We start from the raw sequence: 18,369 nt of genomic DNA on the forward strand, positions 1-18,369 counted from the left end.
GAAAAATTCACATGTAATGGCAGTCTCTCTTTTCAGTTTTATTGTATAGATTTGGAAGAATTATGATTTTTTTATATTTTTGTTGTACACTGTGAGATGCAAAATTACAATAGAAGTCCAATAATATCTAACTTGTGTATCTAATGTCAGGCTTCAGTATTATGAAAAGGATAGTTGTTACTCACCTTATAGCAGAGTTGCTGATTCGCAGATAGGCACAACAAAAAGACTGTCAGAAACTGAGCTTTCAGCCAACAAGGCATTCGTTGAAAACTCAAACACACACACACACACACACACACACACACACACACACACACACACACAGTCTCTGGATGTTGAGGCTAGACTGTCTGACCACAGCAGCCAGAGACTGTGGTCGTGCGTGTGTGTGTGTGTGTGTGTTGTGTATTTTCAATGACGGCCTTGCTGGCCAACAGCTACTTTCTGACAGCTACTTAGCATCTCTGCTATATGGTGAGTAGCAACTATCCTTTTTCATAATATTGTTACATTCCATCTTGGATTTTCCATTGTGTAATGACAAGTTTCCTGTTTTTAGATTCCACCAGGCAGTTCCTCTCACACACGCATTAGACTTAGTGGGAAAGGCTTGAAGAAAATGAATACATTTGGTGGTTACGGTGATCATTATGTTCACATTAAAATAGGAATTCCGAAAAAGTTAAATGATAGACAAAAAGCCCTATTGCTTGCATATGCTGAACTGGAGGAAGATACACCTGGAACAGTAAGAGGTCTTACTTATAAAAATGATGGTAAGTTCTGTTCAGTACTTAGCAGCATTATATTGCATGTGCATTATTTCTTTGGCTATGATTTCAACAGGTATACTATGTCTGTTAATAAATGGATAACCCTGATATGGCTGGTATCAGATTTCGAAGTTCCATATTTCAGATATTAATTTGTGTTAATGAATGTCCAGTGTTAAGTTCAACAATGAAGTAGAATGCTACTCACCGTGGAGAGGTGGTGTTGAGTGGCAGACAGGCCCATTTAAATGCAGACTAACTTATCTGACAAATTGCTTCGTCAGAAACAGAAAAACCACACACTTACATGTCTACTGATGTTACCAGGCACTGAGACCCAAATTCCATACTGTGATAGACTTTGGCCATGTTGTGTGTGTGTGAGCTTTGTGTGGACGAATATGTGTGTGTGTGTGTCCAATAGCTTGGTCTGCCTTTAAATGTGCCTGTCTGCTGCTCAATGCCTCCTGTGAGGTATTTCAATTTCATTGTTGTTTTTCAATTGTGGATGTTCCATTGTTTGATTTTGCTGTTTGTACAGAATGTAGATATAGACATTAATTCTGTATTTTAAAGTAATGACAGACATTATTCTCATTTCATGAAATTATATGTGAAAGTAGTTTTACAAGCACATCAAAAGATGATATATTAATTACTTCAAGTGTGTCAAAACATGATACATGCATGATTTACACGCCAAATATTCCTTGAAAGTTATGGAACATGTTTGGATAAAACATAAAGATAATTATGTTAAATAAATTAGAACTCCCATTTATGGCCTGGAGCAATTTTTATTTCCTTCTGTTGGTATGCTGATGGAAAGAAAGAGTTGCTTTAAAATGTAAATCAGCGTGCTGATGGATTTGAAATAAGTTGCTCCAAACTTTAAATGAGAGTTCTATGTTATTCAACATAATTATATTTATACTTCATATTGACACTTCTTATAACCCATCTGTTCCTTCCTTCTCATAAAGAAACTTGTAAAAAAATTCTTAAGTCTAGCTACTGAGCTGTATTTGATTATATTATCACATGCACTTGCCAGTTTGTTTGCAGACTTATTTGTGTCAGATATACTTTCTCACTAGTTTGTATGTGCACTTAGCCACAAGACATTGCCTGTTTAAGGTTTTATTGCAATGTGAAGATTGTGGTAGAACATCATTAATTAGATAGTACACACTAAGTTGTTTAGTTATGAGAAGAGATAATTCTCATTATTATTGAAGTTTTGGTAGCTGTAACTTTGTACACATTATGGTTACACTTTCATTCTGCTTGCAAGAATGTAATTTGGGACCTGAACTGCAAGTTATTAATTTTATGTATTATGGCCATTCTCCTTAAGTTGTTTCAGTTGAGTTTTTTCTTTGCCCAGCCATTTCCAAAGTCAGTCACAGGAATATAGTTTCTGCTGTAACAGATGTAAATTGACTTCAGAATTGATTAGTTATGCCACTAACTGATGGTAACATGAATAATCTACTTCTTCACCAGTGGTCATAACATATTGCATTGCATACCTTTACTGAGTCACTATGTTGGGTGATAGGAAGTGGACATTCTAACAGATAATCTTTTTGGATGTCTACCTCACCTTCTGTTTGAAATAAATCAAGGCATAACTCATTTATTTTTTGTAACCATTATTTGGCCATGTTGCATCATCTGAACATCATGTTTGTGTTTGATAATCTGTGAGTTGGAAGTTGTCATCCAGTTCTGGTTGTCAAATCTGTGCACTGATTGTTAAGTCTGTGCAGCATATTTTATGGAAATATATTATAGAGTTGCTGATTGCATTTCACTTCCGTTGCATAGGCTATGTCAGTCTGTGGAAATTCCAGCCATTATGTTATCAGCTGACTAGCACTCACTGTTTTCACATTAGATACTGCTGCTCCCAGTGCTGTGAATACACAGTTTGTCTTTGTTTGTGTTCAGGCATTTCTCTTATCTGCAGCAGCATTTTCTGCCTGGTCTATGTCTAGCAATTCACAGTGGCACAGTGCTTAATAATATGCAGACTAGTGTTCTTCACTACAACAACAAATGAGTCAAAGCCCATATTTGGTCGATGCAAACACTTGATTCAAGATACTATCTTCCAAAGTGTCATTGTTTCCATTATTCTGATGAAAATTTGTATCTTCAGCATGATGTCTCAGATAGACTTTGTTGACAACATGGTTTTTGTCTGTGCAGGGTCAAAGAAAAAAGATGCTATGGCAGGCTCAGAAAAAACTCAATTGAAAGAAGATGAGTCTGGCCTCCTTGGAAAGATTAAAAGAGCCATTTTTGGATAGCGCAAATGTTCCAGTGTACAACATGTAAGTTAAATATTGCTATTTTTTCAGGTTTTCTAAAATGTTTCTATAAAGCACCTATTAACCGTGTCCCACGTCTGTCATACTGAACAACTGGCCTTGCAGTATGTTTATTCGAAAGAATGCTACAAAAATTTATGATGCACAACGTCTCACACATTTGAATTTTTTTGTAGACAATAATGATGATGATGCTGATGACAGTAAAGAAATTTGTATATGTTTTGTCCAGTTTATTTTTATTGGCAGCAATTCAAAGACTCCCCTCTCCACAGTGAAGTAAAAACTGAGATTCTATTTGTATTACCTTTATTAACTTCACAGTTGTAAACATAGCTGAGCTGATGGGTAGAAAGCATTGAGGGAAAGAATTGTTAGTACATAGAGAACCTTAAATCATCTTTGTGAAACTTGAACCATATCATTGTTGAACAATGACCACCAAAAAATTACATTTTTCTAGTTACGTCAGTTATTTCTCCTTGTCTCATCTGTCCTTCACATGAAACATTTTAGCTTGCAAGGGCCACAAGTGTTATCAGTGCCTGAATGACATTAGAACACTCTGAATGAAATAAAAGCAGTAAATAATTGATCACTTGCTCCTTAACGAATATATAAATTTTTTTTTAAACTGAATCCTTATGAAGTAATCCGTTACTTTGACCTTTTAACCCTTGCTTTTGTTTGAAAACGTAATGATGGAAGACACAAGCAGTCTGCTCTTTGAATAACTCAGTGGTTCATTAAGCCATTTTATGTCCAGAGGGCAAGACTCTTGTCTTTTAATTTCATCACAAATGTGAATGTTTCATCCTTCATAGTAGTGTAAGGTGAGTTACCAAACAACTGTAAGAAAATAACCAAAATAAATAATTTATAACAAATTTGCTTTGTTAGTATAAAGAAATTTAACTGTAATTTAGGAGACATTGCAACAACAGTATGCTGGTAGGGACATTTGTTATAATTCTTTTTTAATTTTTGTATTCTTTGTTTGTCCAGTTATTGTAGTTTTTGCTCTTTATTTACTTGGCCAAGAATAACATGAGAGTCCCAGCACTTAATTTACTTATGTCATCTATTTTTCATCATATTGTACTTACGCCTTTCTGAAGTGACATGTGTATACATTATTTAGATTTATACACAGCGACAGATAACCAGCAATCACATGTACAAGACACTGAGTAGCAGTCAGGCAAGTAAGAAAAGGCATAAATGGCAAAGCTTTCACTGATCATCCTGCATCGGAGTGCAGGCATGCACACTACTCAGTATGAAACACATTCCTCCATTGTCATTACATGGAGTTTCTTTGTCAGAGTATGTGTATTATTTTGGTTAGTAAACAAAGTCGCCAGATGTATGGCAGAAAAGGTAAGATAGACAGTGGATGGAATATTTCTGTCCGCAAATCTGTGTCTGATGATTCAAACATGGAGCTCCTGCCATCTGTGAGATATCTGACTACTACTACTACTACTACTACTACTACTATTTGTCTAATAGCAGCAGCAGCAGCAGCAGCAGTAATATTAATAACAAGAATAGGTGCTAATTAAAACGTTAGAGCAGACAATTTCAAAAGGCATGCATGACAAAAAGGATACGACATCTGCAGCAAAATAAGTACAAAACACACCAACCAACTTCATCATTGTCTGCCAGAGAATACTAGTACTCTTTTGTGGTGTATATGCTGTGCAGATTCCATCTCGCAGTTTAAATCCGTGTCAGACTCTTAACTCAACTCTGGATTTATTCGATGTACTTGCCACAAACTTCTCCTCCTTTCTTCTAAGCTTTACAGAATCTCTTCTACAAAGGTGTGGGACTAGCACCTTGGTAAGAATGCATATAATGGGTAACATGGCTTCTGCACATCCTCAGGGCTACTGCTAAGTGGGGTTTTCTTATTACTGTTTATTAAGTATTCAGGTCAACACTGTATACACTTAATAAAAGCATAGAATAAATTAATCTCATTACAAGCACTGAGACAGAATAATTCATTCTTCCACATCGTAATGAGAGAGCCTTTGTGGAATTAGAGGGTAATATAGGTAATGATCAGAAGTTGAAGGGGAGAGATTTTCAAACTTTCGGGGCCCACACTACTTTGACCGAAACATAACCCACAGCTCCTCTCGCATATGAATCTGATATGAAGTGTGGGCTAAACTTAAGCTCTGAAGAGAAAAAAAGAATAGTAGTAGTTATTTCTCTATTAACTGTTGACATAACATTTTAATCAACATTCAGTGTTATTACATCTTATTCTTGCAACAAAATCAATGCAAAGGATGAGCTTGCTTCTCCACCATCAGTTCTTCAAGTCCCTGCACAAAATTGGAAATTACGACTCTCTTTCTCGATATTCTTTCGTAATCTATATTTTATGTTGCTGGCTGCCAATGCTGAAAAACATACATCATGTAAGTAGGGCGTTGCGAAAGATCTCAAAACTTGTAGGGGCTTGTTCCCTGTGTGCAGATACTCATGCTTCACCATGCTCCAAAACTCAAGCAGTGAGAAGGAAACAAAGTTCAATTTCAGTGAGGTGTCTGAAGAAATATCAGTAATTGCTCTTGTTTGTCAGTGGAAGTTCTGTATTGAAAGGTTCTTTGTGGTCCAGTTGTGCTGATCAGCTTCTTCTGGAAAGTACTTTAGAAAGTAACCACTGATTTCATTGAAATTATCCACAAACATAATTTCAGTTTCTCCCATAAATGAGTCATTGTCTTCAAAAACTGTTTGAAGAGCAGGTTAAACATAATGTATATCTTTATCAACATCATCTACTAATATGAAGGAAAGGTATGTAAACATATCCTCAGCACAGCCATGGGCACCCTTCTATGTCAACCTTTTCATGGGCCACCTAGAGGAGACCATCCTAGCCTCCTGAAACACCAAACCCCTAGTCTGGTTCAGGTTCATTGATAATATCTTCATGATCTGTACCCAGGGCCAAGACACCGTATCTTCATTCCTTCACAGCCTCAACATCTTCTCTCCCACCTTCTTCACGTGGTCCTTCCACCCCAGCATGCCACTTTCCTAGATGTTGACCTCCTGCTCTCTGTTGGCTCCATCCACACCTCTGTCCACATTAAACACACCAGCTACCAACAGTACCTGCATTTTGACAGCTGTCATCCCTTTCACACCAAAAAGTCTTTCCCATGTAGCCTGGTTACCCAGGGACAGTGTATCTGCAGTGACAAACACTTCCTTGCTCAGTTTGCTGAAGGCCTCACCAAGGCCTTCACAGATGGGCACTATCCCCCAGACCTAGCATGCAAACAGATCTCGCATGCCATTTCCCCTAACAATCCCAATCCTCCCACCACCCCCAAAACCAGCCACAAAGGAATGTCCTCGTTGACACCCAGTTCCACAACGGACTGGAAGAGCTGAACCAAATCCTTCACCAGGGCTCTGATACCTACCATCATGCCCTGAAATGAGGGACTTCCTACCTGAGATACTTCCCACCCCTCCTAAAGCGGTGTTCCACTGCCCACCCAACTTCCACAATATCCTGGTCCATCCCTATGCCACTCCCAATCCCAACCCGAACACCATGCCACAAGGATCATATCCCGGATCATATCCCTGTGGAAGACCAAGGCACAAAACCTGCCCAATCCACCCACCCAGCACTTCCTATTCCAGTCCTGTCACAGCTTTATCCTACTCCATCAGGGGCCAGGCCACCTGTGAAAGCAGCCATGTCATATACCACTTCTGGTGCAATCATTGCATAGCTTTTTATTTTGGTATGAGTACCAATCAGCTGTCCACCAGGATGAATGCCCAATGCCAAATTGTTCCCAAGACCACCCTGTGACAGAACATGCAGCTGAACAGAACACAGTTGATTTTAATGGCTGCTTCACTACCCGAGCCATCTGAATTCTTCCCTCCACCACCAACGTTTCTGAACTGCACAGAGGGAGTATCCTTAGAACACATTCTCCACTCCCGTAATCATCCTGGCCTCAACCTATGGTAACATACAATACCCACACTCTCCACGCAACGGTTTCCACCCCTTCTGTCCTATCATCCCCCCCCCCCCCCCCACCCTATTCTCGTCTCCCACCCTGTTTATTTGCAGCCCTCTGCCAATGCATCTGTCTGTCTTTACCCGCTCCTCTCCTTTTTATGTTCCTTTTTCCCCTGCACCTCCCAGCTCCACAACCACCTGACGCTGCGCCTGTCGACAGTGTAGTCCCTGTACATGCTACCAGCATTCATCTCTCTCCCCACCCGTACACTACTAACCCTTCCCCACCCCCACCCCCTCCATCTCCCTCCACCTCTAGATTGCTGCTTGCATCCCACGTGATGTTGCATTTCGGCCTGAGGTGCTGGAATTGGCAGTGGTGTGTGTGTGTGTGTGTGTGTGTGAGAGAGAGAGAGAGAGAGAGAGAGAGAGAGAGAGAGAGAGACGGGGGTCGTGGCCAAAAGCTATACGTGAGTGTGTTTGATTTTTGCTGAACATCTTTCTTCCATCTTATAACCCTGTGATGTTTTCCTTTGTTACTCTTCTCTATAGCATTACTCTTCTCAGTGTTCATGCTTTCTCTTCTTTCCTGTGTTTATTCACTGCTTTCCAAACTGCATCTACCTCCGACGCGCACTGTATCAATGACAGTCCGCGCACAACATAGACTCTGTGAACGTGCAGATTGTTGATGCAGCATATAATTCCCCAGATTCTTTCCTCAGATAGTTAACTGCATTTATTCCTGTTCCTATTGATCCCACTTCATCTCTCGTCCTGACTTACTTTGTTTTTGTTTTCCCCACCTGCCCGTGGCACATGAACTTGCGATCCTGGATCTAACTGTTCCCCTCTCCCTCTCTTTTCGCTTATCACAACAAACACACATACACTACCATATTTCATCATTTTTTTCACCATTTTTCTTTACGTTTTTAATGTATTTGTGCTTGGTTTTATGTGGTTTCATATATTTTTACGTATTTATATATATTTTTACATATCTGTGCCTGGTTCTGCGTGCCTACATATTTTTTAGGCATATTTACACGCCTTTTTGCTTATACAGTTCCTCTCACAATTAACAACTCATTCTGCCCATTTCTGCGTCATTCCAATTTCCTGTGCATTTTTCCTGCCACAATGGTCCCTTCCTCCATTTTTCTGTACCAATTCAGAAAAGTATCTTTCCTGTCTAAAACCCAGTCCCACATCCTGTTTCTCAAATGCAGCCTAAACCATGGCATCCCCCCCCCCCCCCCAAAACGGCCTAACTGTAAAAATTGCTTTCTCTGGATCCCACCCCTCCTTTCACAGTGACCTACACCTTTTCAGATCCCACCAATTGCTGGTTCTCATAAACCTGGTACTGCAAAAACACTTCTCTATGACACAGGCATCCTAGAACCACCTCTGCTTCCTCCGCAAGATACCACTACTCTGCAATCTGTACTTCACACATCACATCTCTGAAATTGAATCCCTTGCTCTCTAGCAGCTGGAGGAGCATTCGAGACACCAACTCCATAAATCATCCAATCTGATGACATGCTACTGCCACCTCGGGGCACCACTCTCCAACCCCAATAGTACCCATAGTGTTTCTCCTCGTGCACCCCTCATAGCAGCTAAACCCTGCCTAGTTGACCTTTTCAACTTGCCACATCCCCTGAAACTCCCTACCAACTGTCCACCAAATCTAGAGCCAAAACATTCCTGTAACAGTGATGACCTTTCCACCAAAACCCTCAGCTCCCCAAGTTCAATCCCATCCAAAGGCCTCACCTGTAGCCCTACACCCAAATTTAGCCATGCTGGACTTGAGAAAGACCTACTTTCCTTCTCCTGATCGCTGCAATGGAAGCACATCTTTGCTGACAATCCTTCCAACCAAAACCACCCTAACTCCAACATTGAACCTTGCCTCTTCCAATGCGTGCCACCGTCCAACCGTGATACTCACCCCCTCCCACCTAACCACCCGCTGATTACCTTCCAGAAATTCCTTACCTTCAACTTAGCCTCATCTTCCTTCTCAAGGCCACCAACCTTTCAGTAGAAGAAAGAACATCTATACACAGCCTCAAAACAAATCATGAGCTAATCATCCTACTTGCAGACAAAGGTTCCACCACTGTTATGAATCACAGTGACTACCTGGCAGAATGCCTCTGTCAGACTCCTACACCCATGAACTTTGCCAGAGTGAGGTACTGGCAGAAATAAAGCTGTGAGGACGGGGCGTGAGCCGTGCTTGGGTAGCTCACTTGGTAGAGCACTTGCCCGCGAAAGGCAAAGGTCCCGAGTTCGAGTCTTGGTCTGGCACACAGTTTTAATCTGCCAGGAAGTTTCATATCAGCGCACACTCCGCTGCAGAGTGAAAATCTCATTCTGGATATCACAAAGATTCTCCAGCTTCAGAACAGTCACTGTCTACGACTTCGTTCCTGAGTTCATACACCCTTTCCTGTTTCAAGATATTCTCAGTGAAAGCCATTGAGAGTTACTGTAATGAATTATAGACACATTGTTGAAAACCCCTTGACTTAAGTGACAGGCTTTCAATGGAATTTATCACTTCAATAACCGATTGAATGAACCTAATGAAGCACAGGCTCATGCTTTATAATGCCACTGCTTCTCAGTGAGTAAAACGTGTGTCGAAATAGCATGAGGAGCCATCAGAGCTAGCAATCCAGTGCAGCGGCCAACCGTACTGCAACCTTCATCTGTACACAAGCCTACAATTTGCCTAATTGATGATGTTTCTTCTTTAAAAGAGTGTAGTATTACAAAGGGATATGTCGCTTTTGCTCTAACAGTTATTTTTGTACAGAAAAGAAAATCTTTATGAAATTTGTTATTCATAAACTGCACGTAACAAATTAGATGTGCATCACTGTAGTTGTCTGTAGCTCCATCCAACTGAACAGTGACAACGCCTTTTCCTCTTGATTTTTTTTTTTCTTCATTTTTATGGGCATAGTGTCCGTAGTTGCTTTATAATTGATGAGGATTTTTGGTCTGTCGTTGCAATGATGGATCAAAAATACCCCATGCTTTACCTTTGGGTTTGTCAGTTAATTGATCATTAACACTGCCATTTGTATCCAGTTTATGAAGATTAGTGGCGTTGTCTGACAAAATACACTTTATTGTAGCTTTGCAACTGGCTCACTTATCATAATAGGTACTATTTCCAGAGCAATTGATGAAATAAGGGCTTCCGATGTGCTGTGAGGTTTGTTGCTCTTTGCTACACTGTATACAAGTTTGTTGGATGAAAGAAGAAACCTCTATATGGCTTCACTTGTTTATTGAAAGTTTCTTTTTTGTTCTCTTATTTCTTTAAACCTGTGGGTAAAGTATTTTCAATGTTTGTTTATCAACCTTCTGTAATTTGACTCCAGATATCATGTCAGCATTAGCTTGTGAGTGAAATCAAAATTTTATTCATATAAGCAAGTAAGGCAATCTTGTACAAGGTTCTGTTACTAGACCTTTAAGTTACATGCAGCTAGAGGAGACGGACTGGAGGAAAATCATTCAAAAGTGAAGATAAGTGCACCATACATTGGCACTGTACATAATCACCTATGCACATGTCTTTTGGGAAGATTGGTATCCTTCCAGTTTGACATTTAATGGATGACATTCATAAAAATATGGGCTCTGTTGACACTCAGGGAGGTGATGTGTTGGGTTCAAGAGGACCATGTGAAGCAGATATGAGGGGAGGTTTTGAGATTGTGAAGGAATGACGATAAATATCTTGGCCCTGAATCCATATCATGAAAGTATCATCAATAAATCTGAACCGTCAAGAGATTTAGGATTGAGTTACTAGGAAGGTTTCCTCTGTATGAGATGAGACAGTAGGTTTGGATCAGTAGGACATTGAGAAAAGTAAAGTTCAACAGTGGCAAGGCAGTGGACGTAGGAGATGTTAGTATGCAAGGAAATCATGTCAGTAGTGACAAGTAGAATTTGGACGGTAATGTGATGGGAATGTTTGAGTGGTGGTAAAGGAAGTGTTTGGTATGGGAAGCCAGGCGGTGGGTGATGGATTGGAGCTGTTGGTCAACAAGGGAAGTAGACAATGGAAACCGATACAGTTTTGATTGGAGTGAAGGTGATTTTAAGAAATAATTTTGAAAAATATAGTACAGGCTTTTCTTCCAGAACTGTTGTGATAGTTTAACTTTGTTCCAGTTCTATAATTATGTGATGCAATGAGTAATGACAGGTTTTGTTACATTGCATTGATTTTCATTAATTTCATGTATAAGCCATTGTTCTCTAAGTTCTGATAAGTGATCTTTTTTTCTCCAGGGAAAAAAGAATATACTCTGGAGCCTCATCGTATTTTGCTGCTGATTCGAATGGCGTTGGAGGGAAAAAATCCAGTCAGTCACACTAGTGAAGTGTCAAAGCAGAATCAGAGGAAGCCTCGCACTGATGATGAAGGAAAAGAATCGTCAGACAGCAATTCCAGGAGTACAGAGGAACCTAAGAAGAAACTGGGGGCACAGAGATGAAATACGTAGTCAAATTCAGAAGTCTATTACTGAGTTGGTTATAGATGCCACTTGCATAATACCTGTGTATAGCCTCCTTTGTTGCTATAAATACAGAAATTGATATTTTTATTTTACAAGATTTATTTGTTTTGTACATATATATGGCAACAGTGGTGTTAATAAATACTTGTTATGATACACTGCTATCTTTTGTTGCAAATCATTGGTAGTGTATTAGTACATTGTTTACCTGAAACCGCGTCAACAACAAGACAATATTTTTGGCATGTGGAGAAATCAAAGAATTTAATGGCTGTTGAAATAGTGGGAGGCTGGAGGAATAACACTTTGGACATAAAAACAGCATTTTTTCTGAGTAATACTGCCTCACTGGCTGTCGTTGTTTGGGATTTAAATGTCCTTGCATTTTGTATTTTTCATTTCTGCTGTGTAGCCATTTTCAAGTGTCTGTGCCCTGATGAATCAAGCTTATTTCCATATGGTACATATATGCTTGTGGAAATAACCTTGAGTCTTCAAGATGCAGGCAGTTGAAAATGGTTACACAGCTGAAACTGTACAATTGTGAAGAGCACAAAATAAGCACAAAATAAAATGAGTGCAACATATTAGTGTCATTTAGATTTTTTCTGTGGATTACATTGCAGCTTAAATTCAAAAAGAGCAGATTTGAGGGACTAGTGTCAGTGAATGCACTGCTGCAGAATAGCCGGCCACTCAACAGAATGATGTTCAGTACAACTACTTATCCCAAAATCCCTTGCGCTACACATGTGGTCTGTTCCTACAGATATGCACTGTGTCACACATGCCTCTTTAATTCATCATTGGGGGGGGGGGGGGGGGGAGGTTGGTGAAACAGGTATATTTATTAGCTAATTTACAACTGGGAAAACGTTGTTTTTATGATCTATTTTGTGGATTAATATATTTGCATTTCATCAAATGATGTTATGAAACAATTTTGCTGGCCAGCAGTGGCAGTTTTGTTGTGTAGAGCATATTACATGGCATTAGATCTGGTGGTGAAATACACAACATTAAAATGGTTCTTTAATCATTTGTGTTATATGAATGACTGTCTTAAAGAGAACATCTGAAACACAGTAGTATACCAGAGATTGTATCAGTAAGAAAGACTAATCTAGATGGCTAGTTGAAGTTATTAGTGTGTCAGGGCGGTGCAGCCTTGGATTGAAAACATTCTGGTAGATGTCAGTAGTGAAATAGAGATGAGTTCTAGCTACTAGAGTACCATTGACTGCCAATACAGGAGATTTTATTCAGTTGTGACAATTTGCAGCTTAGGTACAACAGGGTTTTGAAGAGGTGCATGCAGGAAGATTGCACACCTCAAAAGTTGGGTAGAATCAGAAGCTTCAGTAAACCTTTGAAAAAGTTACGCTTCACAGTTTATTTCTTATCAAACAATGGAAAATCCAGGATGGAATGTAACAATATTATGAAAAGGGAAGTTGCTACTCGCCATACAGCAGAGATGCTGACCTGCAGATAGGCACAACAAAAAAGACTATCCTATTATAAGCTTTCGGCCATCAAGGCCTTTGTCGAAAATAGCCCCCCTCACCCTCCATACACACACACAACCACACACGCGTGCAAATGCAACTCATGCACACATGACTGCAGCCCCTGGCAGCTGAAGCCACACTCAAGCCTCTTTTACAAAATTTTATGATTATACTTGGGCTACCCTCCAGTTTGGTTCTGCTCTATGCAAAAATGTGTAGGATAAAATTTGGGCTCTGTAAGATATGAGGAAGGGGTTGCCACTGTGCCTTCAAGAGAAATCCATAAAAATAATAACTTAACTTCACAAAATATTACTTCTGCATGACAAATTCATTCATTATCTAACTTGGACAGTTGTTCACTATGGCCTCTTGAACTGAATGTGGTCTCATGTCACAGACTGCCTTGATTGGGTGATGTGTTAGTCACCCCTAGACAGGCAGGCAGTGGGTCAAGAAAGCCAGTGTGTTCCCTTTTACAAAACTAAAGGAGGTGGTGCAGTGGTCAGCACACTGGACTAACATTTTGGAGGACAATGGTTCAAATTCCTGCCTGACCATCCAGGTTTGGGTTTTCCATGGTTTCCCATAATCGCTTAAGGAAAATGCTGGGATAGTATCTGTGTAAAGGGCATGGCTGCTGCTGAGACTCACAGAAAACAGATGCCAAGGCTGGAAACAATCATCCTACAAGGCCCCCCTGTTGTATGTGGCACATGCTCTGCCCATCACAGGTGCTGCTCCCAAGATGGGGCTTTTGGCACCACTTGTAATGGAAAACTGGTGCCGTTATGTAGTACACGTGAGGACTGTCCTCAGACACACAGGCCGGCCACACCAAAGAAAGTTGTGTTTAGATATTATGAGATTGTGTACTGTTTATTAATCAAGTTGTCTGCCAAACCATATTTCAGTTGCCTCCTTATAAATAGTCACAAAAAGCAGACATACAGCCACCTATCAGAGTCTCGTCAAATTTCATCTTGAGTCCTTCATTTGAACAATGTTTTCAGGCTGATGGGGCCTTGTGTGATGGCAGTGGTTTCACTCACCATTTTTGGACTGTGCAAATAGACTGGCCTTCCCACATTGACAGGTTTCCTAAGTCCCAAATCATTCTTAACAGAGATGAGTAGTATCCTAATCTTGGCAGGTGCACAGAACACAAACTTAATGTCGAATCTCCTTAAAATTCTTCCAGTTGTTAGGGATAAGCTCCCAGTGTAAGGAATAAAGGCCACAGATCCATGCTGCTCTTCATTCATCTATGGAGATGGTCCACAATCTATTATTAACAAATTTGCCTCTTGGAGTATTCATTTTCCTTAAACATAGATGCCAAGTATGCAAGTTCTTGATTTAGACTATCCATATTGGAAATAGTGTATTCTCTTGTGTACCAAGAGTACTATAGATATGTTCCAGATTACCATCATGTTTTATGTAAACCATTACATCCAAAACTGGAAGCTTGCAAACTTTTTCAGCTGCCGCGTTAATTTAATTGTGGGATGAGCAAAGCTGAAGTAGTCCAAAAACTGCTTGTGAGCATGGTGCCAGGCAAAAAATATGTTGTTGATGAATCTCCAGAAACATCTTGGTTACAAAGCTAAAGTCCTCAGTTCCTTATCCTCAAAAGTCCTCCATGAATAAATCGGCAACTATGGGCGTAGCCTCTCCATCAGTCCGTTAAAAACTATTATTAAATGAATAATTGGATGTCAGCACATAACAACAAAGCTTAACAACATTTCATCTGGTTTCTTGCTAATCAAACTCTAGAACTATCCAAATGATACAAACTCAAAGATTTCAGCTATTGAATAAAATCCACATAATTATAAATATGATGCTTGCACTTGGCAATAAATGGGCAAAGAACAGGTATTGAGTACTTCACTAGGTTGTAAGTGGGCACATCCAAATGACTTACAATAGGGCTTAAGGGCAATCCTTCATACTGAGTCTTTGATAGGCCATGCAATCGTGGTGGAACATAAGCACCACAATGAAGTTTCTTGCACAAATCCTCCAAAAATGTGCACTCTGTTTTTAAAAGTGAAAGAGTCTTGTATTTAATCCTTGCTGTGGGGTTATTACATAATCTTTTGTAAGCCAGCTCATTGAGTAGTGAATCCCTCTCAAGGACCTAAGTATCCCATGTTCAAATAACTGTGGCATTCCCCTTATCAGCTGGTAAAACTACTACCAATAACTCGTCATTCATAAAGGAGTGAATAGCTGCCCTCTCCACAGGAGAGGTGTTAATCTACAATTGTGACATAATAAATGTATCTTAAATACAGTTGTAATGATTCTTAAGGCTACTAAATGCATAAGTTTTCAGCCAGAAGGCCTTCTTCTGAAAAAGGCAATATAACACACACACACATTCACGCAAACGCAGCCCTTACACACCTGTGACCACAGTCTCTGGCTGCTGGGACCAGACTAAGTAACTGCGCAATATGGGTGTTGGGGATAGCTGGGGTGGGGAGGGGGAGGTAGAGCATGGTATAGGTGGGGTACAGTAAAATGCTCTCCGTGGGAGCATACAGGGTTGAGATGGAGAGAGGGTAGGGCTGTTAGGTGAAGTCAGGTTAGATGGTGGGGGGGTGGAAAAGGAAGGAAGTAAAAAGACTGTGGGTGTGCTTCTGGAACAGAAGGCTGTGGCTTGGGAATGGGGAAGGGAACAGGTGGGTGAAGGACAATGACTATTGAAGGTTGAGGTCAGGAGGGTTACGGGAATATAGGATATATTGCAGGGATAGTTCCCACATGCACAATTCAGAAAAGCTGGTTTTGGTAGGAAGGATCCAGATGGCATAGGCTGTGAAGCAGTTATTAAAATGACAAATGTTGTGTTGGCCAGTGTGCTCAGCAACTGGTCTAGCTGTTTGTTGCTCAGCAACTGGTCTAGCTGCTTGTTGCTCAGCAACTGGTCTAGCTGTTTGTTGCTCAGCAACTGGTCTAGCTGTTTGCTGGCCACAGTTTGTCTGTGACCATTTATGCAGACAGACAGCTTATTGGTTGTCGTGCCCATGTAGAATGAAGCATAGTGGTTGCAGCTTAGCTTATAGATCACACGACTAGTTTCACAGGTAGCCCTGCCATTGATGGGATAGGTGATGCTTTCGGCCGAACTGGAGTAGGTGGTGGTGGGAGAATGTATGGGACAGGTCTTACATCTGTGTCTTATTATAGGGCTATGAACCATGAAGCAAGGGGTTGGGAGCAGTGGTTGTGTAGGTTCAGCAGGTGGCAAAATACCACTGTGGGAGGGATGTGGAGGATAGTGGGTTGGACATTCCTCATTTCAGGGCATGAGGAGAGAGTCAAAACCCTGGCAGAGAATGTGATTCAGTTGCTCCAGTCCTTGGCAGTACTGAGTCACAAGGGGGGGGGGGGAGATGCTGCTCTGCGGCCAGAAGCGAGACTTTGGGAGGTGATGGGTGACTGGAAAGATAAGGTATAGGATATCATCTATTCCTGTACAAGGTTAGGAGTGTTATTATGGTCTGTGAAGGCCTCAGTGAGACCCTTGGTATATTTCGAGAGGGATACTCATCACTACAGATACAAAAGCCATGGGTGGATAGGCTGCATGGAAGGGATTTTTTGTATGGAATGGGCGGCAGCTTTGCAGTGAAGGTGTTGCTGGTGGTTGGTAGGTTTGATATTACAGAGGTAGTGATGTCGCTATCTTAGAGGTAGAGGTCAGCATCAAGGAAGGTGGCTTGCTGGACTGAGGAGGACCAGGTGGAGTGGGGGAGAAGGTGTTGAGGTTCTGGAGGAATGTGGATAGGGTGTCCCCACCCTCAGTCCAGATCACGAAAATGTCATCAATGAATCTTAAACAGGTGGGGGTTTGGGATTCTGGGTGGTTAGAAAGGATTCCTCTAACAGGTTGGTATAGGATGGTGCCACCATGCTGTTGTCCATTGCCATACTCCCAGATTTGTTTGTAGGTGATTCCTTCAAAGGGGAAGTAATTGTGGGTGAGGTTGTAGTTGGACATGGTGACCAGGAAGGGGGTTGTAGGTTTGCAATATGTAGGCTGTTGGGAAAGGTGGTGTTCAGTAGCGGCTAGGCCATGGGCATTAGGGATACTGGTGTAAAGGGAGGTGGCATCAAGAGTGATGAGCAGGGCACAATGTGGTAAAGGAACAAGAACTGTGGAGAGTCGGTGGGAAATGGTTGGTATCTTTTATAGAGGGTAGGCTTCCATGTGTGTGTGTATGTTGTATCCTCCTTCCAGGCTCACTTGAGGGTGTCTTTTTCATACCCCATCCAGTTTAGAACTTGCAGGTAAGTTCTGTATGCATGATGTTGAACTGGTCCTTTTTTGGAGGTAGGTGTGCCAAATTGAATTTGGTGTTTGTAGCAGCTTTAAGAAAGCAAAGATATACAGCTAATCTATAGAAGTTTTGGAGATGGGTCCATGAAGTGCCACTATGAAATTTTCAGTTGCTTCCACAATCTTCTCTTTTACTGCAGCTGGATCTTTGAAAATCAGAACATTTTTATCATGGAAAGCATCATTGTCAGGTGTGGCACAAAATATAGTTTTCCACTGTCCAAACAGAGCAGAGATGCTATTTCAACCACTTATTGCATGGAGAAATAATGCTCTCCATAATATATTTATATTTGAAGGATGTTTGGAACACAGTGTATCTTATGTTACCCATTCCAGGTTTGCAAAAGAATACATTGTTTTGCATTAAAGCCATCACCAAAATCACAAGCTCAATGTCTTCCCCACTAATAACAGAATCATGTTCAGGGGACAATGAAATGGAATTTCTCACAATTAACAGATCTGTATCTTCTATTGCCTGCTTGGTGTCCACTTGTGCTCAATGAAATTCGTTCTGAAGCAATGAGATGGAGCGAGACTTTTTTTTCCAATCACAATTTATCCTTTGGCATCTGTGGAAACATGGTACTATCAAAGTGAACTTCTGCACAAGATTGTAACCTGCAACAACAAGCTCCTTTGGTGTTTTTCATGCTCTATTTATTTTCTTCTGTGGAGTACCTGTAGTGACGTAACAAGACTGTTACGCCACTTGACGTAGCCGAAAGAAAGGCACGCGTACACACACGCCGACGGGCGTTAATTCTGGAACAGGATAACTATTGAATGGTAGCAAGAAAAGTACGTAG

General features: G+C 40.8%; 1 protein-coding gene across 3 annotated transcripts in view; it reads left to right on the forward strand.

Annotated features, from left to right (window-relative positions):
• Positions 1–11,845, forward strand: part of LOC124789544 (protein tumorous imaginal discs, mitochondrial-like) — a 110,126-nt gene extending 98,281 nt beyond the window's left edge. Inside the window, exons 7-9 of one of the 3 annotated variants that reach the window (XM_047256942.1) lie at positions 563–779; positions 2,991–3,115; positions 11,460–11,599. In XM_047256942.1, coding sequence (XP_047112898.1) covers positions 563–779; positions 2,991–3,091 — 318 coding nt within the window. In that variant the 3' untranslated portion in view covers positions 3,092–3,115; positions 11,460–11,599. Of the gene's footprint in view, positions 1–562; positions 780–2,990; positions 3,117–11,459 lie in introns of those variants that run through there. The other 2 variants (XM_047256943.1, XM_047256941.1) reach the window with 2 other exon arrangements.
• Positions 11,846–18,369: the final 6,524 nt, after the last annotated feature.

The sequence above is a fragment of the Schistocerca piceifrons genome, chromosome 3 (assembly GCF_021461385.2).
Source record: "Schistocerca piceifrons isolate TAMUIC-IGC-003096 chromosome 3, iqSchPice1.1, whole genome shotgun sequence".
NCBI classification, from domain to species: Eukaryota; Metazoa; Arthropoda; class Insecta; order Orthoptera; family Acrididae; genus Schistocerca; species Schistocerca piceifrons.